The sequence below is a fragment of the Centroberyx gerrardi genome, chromosome 22 (genome assembly GCF_048128805.1).
Source record: "Centroberyx gerrardi isolate f3 chromosome 22, fCenGer3.hap1.cur.20231027, whole genome shotgun sequence".
Lineage (NCBI taxonomy): Eukaryota > Metazoa > Chordata > Actinopteri > Beryciformes > Berycidae > Centroberyx > Centroberyx gerrardi.
In genome coordinates, this window is record NC_136018.1 from 14454462 (window position 1) to 14467641 (window position 13180).

General features: G+C 43.5%; 1 protein-coding gene across 1 annotated transcript in view; it reads right to left on the minus strand.

Annotated features, from left to right (window-relative positions):
- Window positions 1-352: 352 nt before the first annotated feature.
- Window positions 353-13180, minus strand: part of LOC139916409 (uncharacterized) — a 100375-nt gene continuing 87547 nt past the window's right edge. The window contains exons 22-27 of the mRNA XM_078291541.1: window positions 12407-12516; window positions 11599-11673; window positions 10123-10216; window positions 9966-10006; window positions 4367-4469; window positions 353-790 (exon numbers count right to left, since the gene is read on the minus strand). Coding sequence (XP_078147667.1) covers window positions 353-790; window positions 4367-4469; window positions 9966-10006; window positions 10123-10216; window positions 11599-11673; window positions 12407-12516 — 861 coding nt within the window. The remainder of the gene's footprint in view (window positions 791-4366; window positions 4470-9965; window positions 10007-10122; window positions 10217-11598; window positions 11674-12406; window positions 12517-13180) is intronic.

The following is a 13180-nucleotide window of genomic DNA, read 5'->3' on the forward strand; positions in this document are numbered from 1 at the left end:
TTATTAGCTATTGTTATACCATTGCATAGAGAATAGCAACATTTTTGAGGATGTGATCATCTGCATCTTTTTGAATTTTTTTTTTTAGTAATGAGTGTTCGAATTTGAATACATAAAAATGTGGATGTATAACGTTTTGGAAGGAAACCCATTACAGTTTATTGGAAGAGATATTTTGATTTCTGTCCATTTGAGAAAATTCCACCAGTCGCTGGTTCTGGAGCCGCCCCGGGGCAAAAAGCACCCTGGGACTTGACTTTGACCCGCAGGACATTAACCTCATCCTGGCTGCGCTCCCTGGTGAGGAGCTGCGGGTCAGAAGGCCGTGACAGGTCAAAATCTTCTGGGGGCTTCATTTGGTGTGATCCCGCCTCGTCCTCCCAGACCAAACGTCTTCCAGCGCGGCGGAGACGGAGCGCTCTGCGGCGGAGACGGAGCGCTCTGCGGCCGGCCTCCTCCGGTGCGCCTCGCCCACAGCCTGGGACTCGCCCGGCCTCTCCGGCCCGGCGCCGCTCAGCTCGGCTCGGGTAAGCATCCGGTCGCCGTCCCCCGTCGCCGGGTCTGGGCTCAGGGGATAAGGGAGGCGGAGGGAGGAGGGAGGGGAGGCGGTGAGAGGAGGGGGGCGGGCGGCGAGGGAGAGGGGGAGCTGAACGGAGGAGCAGCGCTGGTGGGTGGGAGGAGGAGGAGGAGGAGGAGGAGGAGGGAGCAGCCGCTCCACTTGTCTACGCACGGACCTCTCCTCCTCCAGCTGCCTACGCAGACGCTCATTCTCTCCGCCGAGGGCGCTTAACTGGAGAGAGAAAGAGAGAGATTGAGAGAGACATAGATGCGGAGGAAGAGATGTGTGTGGACAAAGAGAAAGAACATGTTTTGGAAAGAAACCTTCATGCGTGACCATGAAACAGGCGGAGGGAGGTGGGCGAAGGGGAAATGTTTGGGAGAAGTTTCAAGTAAGGAAATCGTTGAGTTTAAACATCAAACTTATTTAGTTAAATCAACCAAATGATATAACTAATATGAAGTTACCAATAAATATCAACCCTCAAAAGTCAACAGCTATCATGTTGATGAAATAGCCGACACCCCATTATGTGCTTAATTCATTTTTCACAGTTGCTTTCATGCCTGTTGAGACAGAAATGCAAATGGGAGACTGCAAGGGGTTTTGGGAGAGTGTTCTGCTCGCAGTTTGAAATAGGTGCAAGTGGGAGCCGTGCGACGGTGTAAATTTCTACATGAAAACAACCAATTTGAGCGATCATTAGAGGTCGATTTGACACAAAATCATCCGTGACACAAAACAAATCGCACATCGTCAGAACATGATTGGGCTCCCCGAAACACAATTACAGACCGGCTAAATTGAGGTTGTTTTATTTTTTGACAAGGACATTTGGGGAGGGGGTGCAGGGGTGTGAGTTAAAAAGTGGGTTTGAATGCAAAAATAAAAGAATTTGCATTTGTAGTAAAGCATAGTAATTATATGCAAAATGTGCCAATCTAAATTGTAATAGGGCAGATAAAAGAGGACGGAAGATTTGAAATAACATATTTTTAGCTAAAAGGAACAGTAAAATAAGGAAATAAAAAGGATGGAGAGACAAAGAGACACGTCGGATGTGACAGTCCCACTCATCCACATCTGTTTTTTCGTGTGTGTGTGTGTGTGTGTGTGTGTGTGTGTGTGAGAGAGTGTGCGTGTGTGCGAAAGCTGCGGTTAAAGAATGATGTCACATCGACATGTCTGGCCATGTGTGTGCGTATGTCTGTATGTGTGTGTGTGTGTGTGTGTGTGTGTGTGTGAGAAACACACAAACGGAGATGAGACAGACACATTTCCGGATGGTTCCGCTGACATTACCCTTCCAGACACCATGCACACACACACACGCACACACACACACACACGGTCAATAAATCCCAACAAATGTATTACATCTGATGACTAGAAATAGCTGGGTCTTGAGCTTAACCCTAAAAGAGCCAATGACATGTCCAAGTGTCAAAAATATCCTACTAAACTTAAAAAAAAATATCCATCTGAAACAGACAAACATCCTAAAACGTGTCTCATTTCATGTTACGCCAAAAGCAATATCATTTCTAAATGAAAAACAGTGAGGTTGACACTTGTAATTAACTCTATATTCAAGGGGACATGTTTAATTTTCCTCCTCTTTGGTAGCGCTGGATGCTTTCCTAATTGCAAGGGAGGGGTTGGAATTAAAAATCACAGCTTGTCTCCTCAGCGCTCAAATACTGCTGCTGAACTGGTGTGCATGTGTCTGCATGGAAAAAAAGAGTGAGTGAGCGAGACGGAGACAGAGGGAGAGGGGGTAAGACAACTCACCAGTCTCGTCTTCCTCATGTTTTATGGCTGGTGAGCTGGAATATGTGTGTGTGTGGGTGTGTGTGTGTGTGTGTGGGTGAGAGTGAGAGAAAGGCAAGAGAGAGAGGGAGAGAGAGAAAGAGAGAGAGAGAGAAAGATTCCGATGTTTTACTGCTGGGGAGCTGGAATATGTGTGCATGTGTGTGTGTGTGTGCGTTTGTGCTTTCGCATGTGTATACTGTAGCTGGGTTCCCAACCAAGTATTTTATGCAAATTATGAAATTTATCGAATTAGAGAAGCTGAATGGTACTGGCAAAAATTTCATCAAATTTCCTCAATATCGCAAATACAAGTTTTTAAGCTCGCTTGAAGTGGAAATTTCATTTGTCGAAAGAAATTATGTGATAAATAGCGACGGAAATGAATTTTGTGAAATAAATAATGATCTCGGCTCGGTGTGATCGACCCGACGACTGGTTCGGTTTAAAAGTGGCTTTGGACATTTTGAAATGTTGTACCAGCTGTTGCTCACATGTGTAAGTCTCCATCATGGTTGTACGGTGTAGAGTGTATTAAGATATTGCCAAGTGCGTCTCTTTGTTTTGGTCTTCAGATGAAAGCATGAAATGTGGCGTTCGGGAAACTCCATTTATTAGCTTCAACCCGGCTGATGGAAAACGCACCTAATTCGTATTCTATTTTTTTGTGACATTTCAAAAAGTTTGCGTGAAATTTGCTTGGCAGCTGGAGGGAAACGCAGCTTACGCATGTATGTGCTGCAGAGAGAGTGTTAATATATGTGTATGTGGGCGAGTGAGAAAAGCAGCAACACTGACCAGTTTGGGACTGTGAGTGTGTAAATGAGACTAATCCAAAGCAGAGAGACAGACCTGATTTACAACCCGGTGCCCTTCACATAGATAAACTAAGACATTCCATTAGGCTTCTGCACTGATATCTGTGCATGTGTGTGTGTGTGCGCACATGTGTGTGTGTCCGGCGGATGCTGAGGGGAAATAGCCTTGTGTAAATGAACTGTCTATTTCCTATCTCTGTGCTTGTGTGTGGGTGAGAGTGTGTGAGAGAGTGTGTTTCTTTGTGTGTGTGTGTGTGTTTAGACTGTCCACGTTGGATCGATGTGTGTAATGATTCACACTAGAGATTAAGAGGTGCTATTACACACCTGACCTGTTAAACAACACCTCTCTCTCTCTCTCTCTCCCCCCTGCCCCCCTTTTTGTTTGCCCTACCTTCCTCTCTCTCTCTCTCACGCACACCTAATGCCATTTACTCCTCGACGCGCAACGCTACATTAAAACTTCAACAAGTACCAGCTTTAGTTGCACACACCCCCCCCCTCCCGACGTCAATCAGCGGGCTATTCCGCAAACTAACAAAAGTCGGGTGAGCCGTTCCCCCGGCCCTGGAGTTTTGGAGAACTGAGGGGGTTGAGGAGTAGTTTTGATTCTTCTCTCCTTTGGTGATTTGTTGACTCTTGTGAAGTTCAACACAGTAAAAAAAAAAAAAAAAAAAAATGTCAGCTTTTCCTCAGAATATTCCTCTGTGTTTCTTTCCCCCCACACTGTTTTATCACAGCGGGCCATTTCCCTATGCTGTCATGGAGAGATCAGCACGGCTGTATTGATATACATCCCTCTCTCACTTTCATGAAAGGGAAATCATTTACCAGTGGAAAGAAACGTCACAGCTTTCTCCCGATAAGATTTGTCCCCCCCCCCCACCACCCCACCCCGCTGCCGCCTTTCACTTTTATCGTAGGAAGAGGAAATGGATGTGCGTGTGTGTGTGTGTGAGTATGTGTTGTGTGTGTGTGTGTGTGTGTGTGTGTGTTTGAAGTCGGACGCTTGAAAGCTTCCTCTTCTGTGTGAGCTCAACAGCAGGTGGGCCGGTGTGTGGGTGTGTGTTTGTATCTGTCGGGCAAAAGGACTGTCAGGACCTGGTGTGTGTGTGTGTATGTAGTGTACAGTATGTGTGTGTGTGTGTGTGTGTGTGTGTGTGTGTGTGTGCGCTTTTACTTGTTGATTTAGCATTCCGATGGCCTCCAGGTTGCTTTGCAGTCTGGTCTGCATGTCCTCGATTTTGCTGAGGTTAAGAGCCACACAACTCTCCCGTTCCTTGCTGTAACACACATACACACACACACACACACACACACACACAAAGAAAAGAGATCAACTTTGACATCTTTAATATGTAATAGTTTAAGAAAATAGTATATAAAACCTTCATCTCCACTTTCCAACTGCTGTCTGAAACTGGTTTATGTGCGGTTTAATATAAATAGCATATTAAGTATACAAATGCTCCTACCATGGTAAACTTTTAAACTCTAGTCTTTTTGTATAATGATATGCATTAGCCTGGCAAAACTGTTTCAATCAAATGTCCTGGGGAATCTGGGGCATAAACAAGTTGGCGCACATCATCATCTTCATAATAACCGTCTTCATAATAACTTATTACAAAACTCAAAGATGGGCGAGCAAATGGGTTCCAGAAATCATTAAATTATATATGAACATGGGTCAAAAAAAAAAAAAAAAACTAACAAAAAAAACCCAACAACCGCAACTAGGCAACATTAAGAGTACAAGAAGCCATTTAAGATTTTTAACTGTTTATTAAAACGTTTTGGGAAATGACAAACAAATGTTGGGGTCTGCTGTCTTCAGACCCGGGGAATGTCTATTAAATTAACGACGGTGGATAATGGCGCTCTGTACGGGCTGAAGAGCGCGCTGCCCCCGCCTTACGCTGTTTCTTTCATGCCCCAATGAACCTGTCCAGTTAGTGTTCAAAGAAAAAAAACAAAAAAAAAAAACCTTCTAAATACTCTGATGAACCTAAGACTCCTCGGCCCATTAAAGTACCACTGTACCTCCCCAATGTTAATTTTCTTGTAAAAATGCGAGCTGGGATTTTCTATCTCATCTTGGTAAAGAGCAGCGGATGGAAAGACGGTCCCGTTCTGCTTCAGTTGAGAAGACGCAGACACGCTCATCCAAACGCTAATAAATGGCATCATTGTTCCTGCAGACGTGGGCGAGCTCAGACACACACACACACACACACACACACACAAACTTTTGGCCCTATTAGCTACAACTTAAAACATTTAAGATCCGAGGAGACACTTGAGGGAGATGCTAATATGTGGACTGACATTTTTGTCTGAAAAGTTTATGAGATTCATTAGTGAAACGATGCCTTCTGAGCTCCCATAGATTTTTACCCATCAATGGTCAACCTCAATCAAGAGTCAACAACAACAACAAAATAAACAATAGTGACAGACAACACCACTATCCCAGTTCACTATCCCAGCAAGCTCTAAATTGGGATTTTTCTTTTGTTTTTGACTGTACAATTATGGGTATATAGATTCTTGAAAGATAGGATTCCCCATATGGAAAATGATTATGGGAAACTTTGAGTTTACACCATAACTAAAATACAGGGCAAGAAATATATTCAAACCAATCAAATAAAGATAAACAAAACCAGTAGTGGGCCAATGGTGGTGCAGCACTTTGATCACATATTAGGCCATTGAGGCAGAGATAGGATCAATTCAAGTCAGACAAGTCAGTCACCAAGTAAATTAAAAATTCAAGGAGAGGCTATTCTGAATTATCAAATTTGTCATTAAGCATTTTATATGTGTTTTGGTCATAAATTATTAACTAAGGCAAGACAAGAAAAATAGTACAGATTAATCTAATCACTTCACAGAAATTTTCATCTTTCGAAAATGTAGATGTAAATGTAAACAGTGATGGTGCTTCATAATGAATACATTAGCAATATCACAGAATTCATGTAAAATAAAAACAAATTCCCAACAACTGACAAAACATAATCTCAATCAGTCCATTAAACAACTAATTAATTTGGCCTGGCCAATGTAAGCGTTTATTTAAAAGAAAATCTATTTTTTTAAGAAAACCCATTTCCTGAAAATGACATCCATAAATGGAACATAATTGCAACTGACCCTTCCACGTCTTTTAATTTCACACCGTAGTAATGATACAAAGAACATGAATAAGGAAAAATACTGAAATTTCCTTTGATCTTTTAAACTGTAAATGCCTCTTGAAAGCTGAATTCCAAGAGTTTCCATTGCTAGAGAGCAGCAGACAAGAGCCATAAACTTTTTAGCCCAAACCAACAACATTAAATCCAAAGCGCCACATCTCCAAAATCTTCACATAATTTAAACTCTGGTTTAGTTGGTAAGGCGGTCTTCAGCAGATCATGAAACATCGCCACCGCTGAGACAACTCTGTGAGATTTATGCACCCGATGTGCGAAGGCGACGACTCGCTGAGCGCTTGGCATGACGCCTGTGTAAACATGTGTGTTCCCGTATTTACACGCAAACACGCATGTGTGTAATTAGCGGCCTAACCCAATCAGTGTGTGTATAATTGCAGTCATTAGTGTCAAAGCCGAGCTGCCATGCTCTCTAAACCAGGCAATAAACTACACGCTTCCTCTCTTCCTCCCGCCTCGCTCTCATCTTTCTTATTTACTGCTCTTGTGTTGCTGCAACACTCTTGTTGACTCTCTCTTTTCCCACGCAATCTCCTACTCATCTTCTCTCTCTGTCTGTTTATCACTCTCGTTCTCCTCCACATTTCGACAAATCCCCTGCTCTGATCACTGTGTGCTGTTAATTGGAAGCACATCGTTAGCGGTGCGACTTGATGAAGCCTGATGCTTTACGAGCGCTCCGACAGATGGGCCGTGTCAGACAGCCACTGAGTCAGTGGTGCAGCAGCAGCAGCAGCAGCACTGATCTCTGCATGCACCTCCAAGTGTGTTTACATGTGCATTATTATTAAGTAGCAACATCCGCTTTGCAACGGGAAGCAAAGGGGTTTATGGGAAATGTGATTTTTACTTCCCCATACCACAAAATGACCATAATATATCTGTGGGAGCTGATGGGGTTGTTGATCGATACCAATGACTCAACAATTACTTCAATGATTAATTTGTGCTGAGATTTCTGGCTTTCAAAACTCACCTTCTGTCCCATACATTCTCTTTTTTGGAACAAGCACTCCCCACCCATTGGAACTTCAAGACACCCCCCCCCCCTCCCCGCCACCTGCTGAGTACTGCCTGAGTATTTCCACCTGCTCAGTGATGGAGGACGGTGGTCCAAGTGTGTAATCGGTGTCGCGGTACATTTCAGCTACGAAGGCTAAAAAGCCTCGCTCTCAAGCCAGAAAGAGCAAATGACAAAACATGACAGTATTTTCAATCATGACATATTACCTCTTCACCTTTCTGTTGGATCTCTGCTCTAATTAGCTACCTTACTCGTCTCCACTGTGAAAATGTGGCTTTATTGTTTGTGTTAAGGGGGTGAGGTATGGGTTCTGTGCCAGATACTTATGTAGGAGGAAATTCTACCTATTCTATGTTGCAATTCCTACTCATCACCAATAGAGGTTGATAAAGGTCATAGATTAATTAATGCCCCTTTAAGAGTTTAAGGCAATTGTAAACTCTGTATCCAGTTTACAACAACCTCAACAGGTTTATCATGAGAAACCCAAATGTGATACCTGGAAAATACTGATGAATATAAATCTGTTTACGACTGGTTTTACAGGCTGTTTGTGCAGTAATATTCATAGCGGTCTGTTTATTTATATATACATATATTGGTGATCACAATCTGAAGATGCATATATTCTGATTTATTCATATGACCTGCAACGCGCTCACTGAGAGATCAGACTGTGTCACACTCTAGATAAAAACACCTGTTAGGGCGTTTAGTCTCTTTCTTTTTCCATACGGCTTACACCCCTATTCTACTTTCCCTGAAACATCACAGTCACTTATCTTCTCTTCCGCCACTCAGAACCTTCATCTTTTTCTCATCCCCCTTTATTCTTCTTCTCAGGTCTCACTCATAAAAGTGCCGTTTGACTTTATCCTATATTTCACTGTACGTCGTCTCAAAGAATAAGATAAGGAAATAATGTCTACGGCATTCATTCCCGGGCTAGTTATAAAAATGAGTTTTGACTTTTGATATGTCACAGAAAAGTGGAGGGAATCGGTGAAAACTTCCGATTTTGACGTCATGATAACTTTTTCATAAATCACAGCCTCAACTCGGATTTGGTGATAGGCGCATAAAATAACTTTTTACAAGGGAGGCCACTTCTTTTTTTTTCATCAATCTACACTCCTATCTACTCCACTGCTCTTCTCTTCACCTTTTCCGTGGGCTTTATTGGTACAAAGTGCCATCCGCAATGTAAAGCCGTGACACTCAAGCTGCCTTGGAACAGTAAGCCACATAATCATCATAAATTTCTTTAATAAAGGCATATCTAATGACAAAACCTTCACAGCACGTTGATCGCTGTCAGTGATAGCGGCGGCGGGGAGACACCGCGGAGATATCCCCTTCGCCACCAGTAATGAGATTTATGCACAGAATGTATATGGCTGCCATGCAAATATCATGACATATCTGTTGCCATATAGATGTATGATTTTCATACATATGGCATTTTGGGTGGCTGTGGGCGCGGGGGGTGGGTGGGTGGGGACACAATAATGAAATGAAATAAATTAGGAATCCTCATAATAAAGAAGAAGGGGAGAGAGGGAAAAAAAAGAGAGAGAGAATGGATGGGGAGAGACCACGGAAGAGGCTTTCATTCACTGTTCTTATCTCGTTCGGTGTTATTATATTCGCTCAATCAAAACCCCTCTTATGCATACATCTATATGAACTGCCTCTCTCTCTCTCTCCCTCTCCCTCTCTCACAATTATGAGGAAAAGACAAAGAGAAGCGATTCATCTTTCTGTCGCGGCCCCTTAATGATATCATTAAAATGACTGACAGCTTTGAATAGCGCTGGAAACCCACCCCAGTCAAAACAAATCTGATCCGTTTTGGAAACAGAGCCCGGTGGTTCGTTGTGTGTGTGTGTGTCGGGGGGGGGGGGGGGGTGCAACATGGGTGGTGTGTATGTGTGTGTAACGGGTGGGGTGGGGGGGTGGGAATTGTTAATGAGGGAGACCCTAGGGGGTCACGGTGGGGGTACCGCTGCAGGCAGGTGCCCTCAGAAACACCCTGCCACACACACACACACACACACACACACACACACACACACGCACACACACTCCTTTCCCTTCCATCCTACACCCAATCCCATCTGTGCCGTATTATTTTTCTCCTTAATGAACATAATAAATATATCTCCTCTCTATTGATGAACACTATTTGACAGCCATGGGGGAGGCAGGGAGGAGAGGACGGGGTCTTGATTGGAGTGTAATCATTGTTAAAGGCCCAGCGTGAATTAGGTATTCAGAGTGAACACGCACACACACACACACACACACGGGCACACACAGGTGGCTAGACCCACGGGGTGTTTCATTCACAACTTGGCACTCCTGCTGTCATTATCATCATCAGCTTTGTTAGGGCTAGATTGTGTGTGAAAGAGCGAAATATGGTAGGAACTGCTTTTGTTGGATGTGAATGCTAAACTCTGATCAGATAGTGGAGACACACACACACACACACACACACACACACACACTCACTCACAGACACATATACTTACAATCTCTCCTCTTGCTGAGCGCCATGGTCTTGCATCTGGGCCTGCAAACAATCATAAAATCGTAAAGAAAACTGTTTGCGATTGACTCCCTTTTGTCTCTCCCTATTCATGGTTCTTTTTTTTTCTTTTCTTTTTTTCCCTCGCTGCACTTGTTCACCTTGAAGCGTTCCATCTCTCTCTGCTTCTCCTCTGCCACTTTTTTCAGTTTCTTTACCTCCTCCTTCAATGTGTCATTAGCCTCCTGAAGATGTCTGAGAGAGAGAGAGAGAGAGAGAGAGAGAGAGAGAGAAAGAGCGTTACAGAGAGAGAGATACATACAGAGGCAGAGATAGAGAGAGAAAGAGAGAGAGAGAGAGATAGAGAGACACTCATTATCATGAAGAGAGAGACTCTTGTTAACATGGCATGCACAATGTTCTGCTCTACAATGGCAATGGTGTTTCTAGGTTTTCACAATGGCATTTAACTAGCATGGCATAGTTTAGACATTGTCTCACTCACACTCACACACACACACACGCACACACAGACACATACAGTACATGCACACACACAACTTGGACACAATGGAATGTTATTATTCCTACTGCCCCTTCTCACACAGCCTTGTGGCTATTTATTTATTGTGAGCTTTTCCTTCGGTATTTTGTCACACCACCGATTCTCCAGCTGTAGAACTGTTCCAAACCAGTTCATAGCTGGATGTTTACATTATAAGGACAGGTCCGCAGCATGGGCTTGTTGTGATTTTCGGGAGGGCAAAGACAACTGGGTTGGAAGGAAAGATATCACGTTTCTATATATTGAGGGAGGCTGCAGAGTGAAGGCGGAGGAAACATTCAATCAGATATGATTTCAAGTAGCTCTCGTGTTTCTAGCGTATACTGTATTGTGGTGAAATTCCGTTAGCATTACTACAGGTTGCCATGACAAAAAGGTGAGAACCAAACACACACACACACACACACAGAGTGAGAGAGAGACAGAGAGAGAGGGAGACGGAGACAGGCAGACGGCTGTGGGGCTGCTGGGCGGGGCTGAGGGAGGTATGGCACTGCAGGGGGTGGGATGATAGAAGATGGCTAGACCACTTTGATCTCTGAAGAGAGGGAAATGTCACGCCCATGTCTGTGCGTGTACGTCTGTGTGTGTGTGTGTGTGTGTGTGTGTGAGTGTGGTGCGTATGTAATGATGATGACATGCAGAAAGATTGTGTCAGGTGTGTGCATGTCAGAGGATCCTGGGTCCGCCTGAATCACTCCAGCACATGCATGAACACACACGCACACACACACACACACACACACACACACAAGCATATACACTGATCACAAGCTCTCTCCTGGTAGGAAAGGTGACCTAGTTTGCAGGTGTAGCATTTAGCTGAGCTGTTTTTTTCCATCTTTAGTCATCTTTAGTAAACAAATATGCCGCACAGGGCTGAGGCACACACACACACGCATGCGCTCACACACACACAAATTCACACATTCATATACTAGTGCACTTGAATAAAACATGCACAGACAGACACGCACACACTCACGGAGACGCACACACACACGCACACACACACACACACACACACACACACACACACACACACACACACACACACACACACAATACTCACTCTTTCTCTTCTGTGATGATGGCCAGCACCTTGTTTTGGGCCTTGATCTGGGCAGCAAGGCTCTCACTGGACACCCTGACAGAGGAAGAGAGACAGAGAGACTTCTAAAATCGAATCAAAATTGTGGATCTTAAAGATGCCGTAGGTTCGCCCTATTTGCAGTGAGCAGCGCTCCGTCCAGAGGAAGCTGGACTCAGCAGCGTTAGCGCTGTTGCCTCTCTCGTCCCTTTGGCACCCCTTGGGATCCTTTGGTATAAAGTGATTACAGACCGGCCGTGTTGGTAAACATGAGCATGCTGTGTGCAGTTTAATGAGGTCATGTTTCATGATTTCTGGGCAGTGAAATTCAAATAGTTTTCAAAAAGTTAGCTTTTGCTGCAATTTGGGGCCACCAACATGCAAAGTTGCCTAGTGCAGCTTTAATAATTGGGCACGAAAACACAGTTAACTAAGAAATAGTTTTGTTTGCATTTAACTTCTTATTTTTATAAATAAAGCAGTGTTTCCTTGATATTAATTTAGTCGTGGTGCCCCCCCACAGCTGGAAAATTGCCCCCACAGCTTGAAAATTGTAAATACAATGAAAAATAGATAATCTGGCCTTGTTGCTCAGCTGCCCCTTTCCATTAATAAAAATAATGATAACAATTACAACAATTACAATTACGCACACTATCTACCAAAAAACATACAAGAATGTCTTTTCCTTATTTATGAGTTCTTTATATGAGGAAATAATGAATGAATTAAAAAAAAAAACCCATCACATCGTGTATGTGTGTGTGTGAGTGTGTGTGTGTGTTCATACTTCTGTTCTGTGATCCAGCGGTTGACGTTAGTCATGACCAGCTGGCTCTCATGGCGGAGGTTTGCGTTGTCGGACCTCATCCCCTCCACCTCCAACCGCAGCCTGTCCACCTACAGTCACACCACAGAAAAATATATCACAACACAGACAGTAATACTTCCATTTAACCTGCTACAATGTAAAACACTGTGCCTGGTTCATCAAGCTTCCCTACTAAGATTGTTTAACCTGTTTTATCTATGAGAACTGAGGCAGTTATCACACTCCAAAATAAGAAAGTTGGTTAATATGGACAGTTGTGTGTATTTGTGTGTGTGTGTGACACAACATGACTCACACAGAGTTCATCATATATTCATTTTAAAATGACATTTCCTTATTTTTTAGGTATTTGGACCTACTCTCCTGAATAGGAAAAGCCTCTGCTGTTCTATGAATGGATTTCTGTAGTGTGAAACTGGAAGACAGAGCAATCACTCCATCCATTTTTTTCACATATATCCTACTACAGTTAGTGTGCCGCTTAAACAATGTTGCTTTCTGTAACCTAAAAATATTGATGCTGAAAGCTGGCTTTCCACATACTGATGGGTTTTAAGTCTCACACACAAACACAAACACACACACACATCATATAAGCATGGGGTGGAGGGGGCCAAAAGCGTGGAATAAGGGAGGGTGGAATAGGACTAAGGGAGGCTCTAATAGACGCAGAAGCAAAGAAGAGGTGAAAATAGATGTCGAAAATGGAGCATAATAGCAGTACAAGGGAAA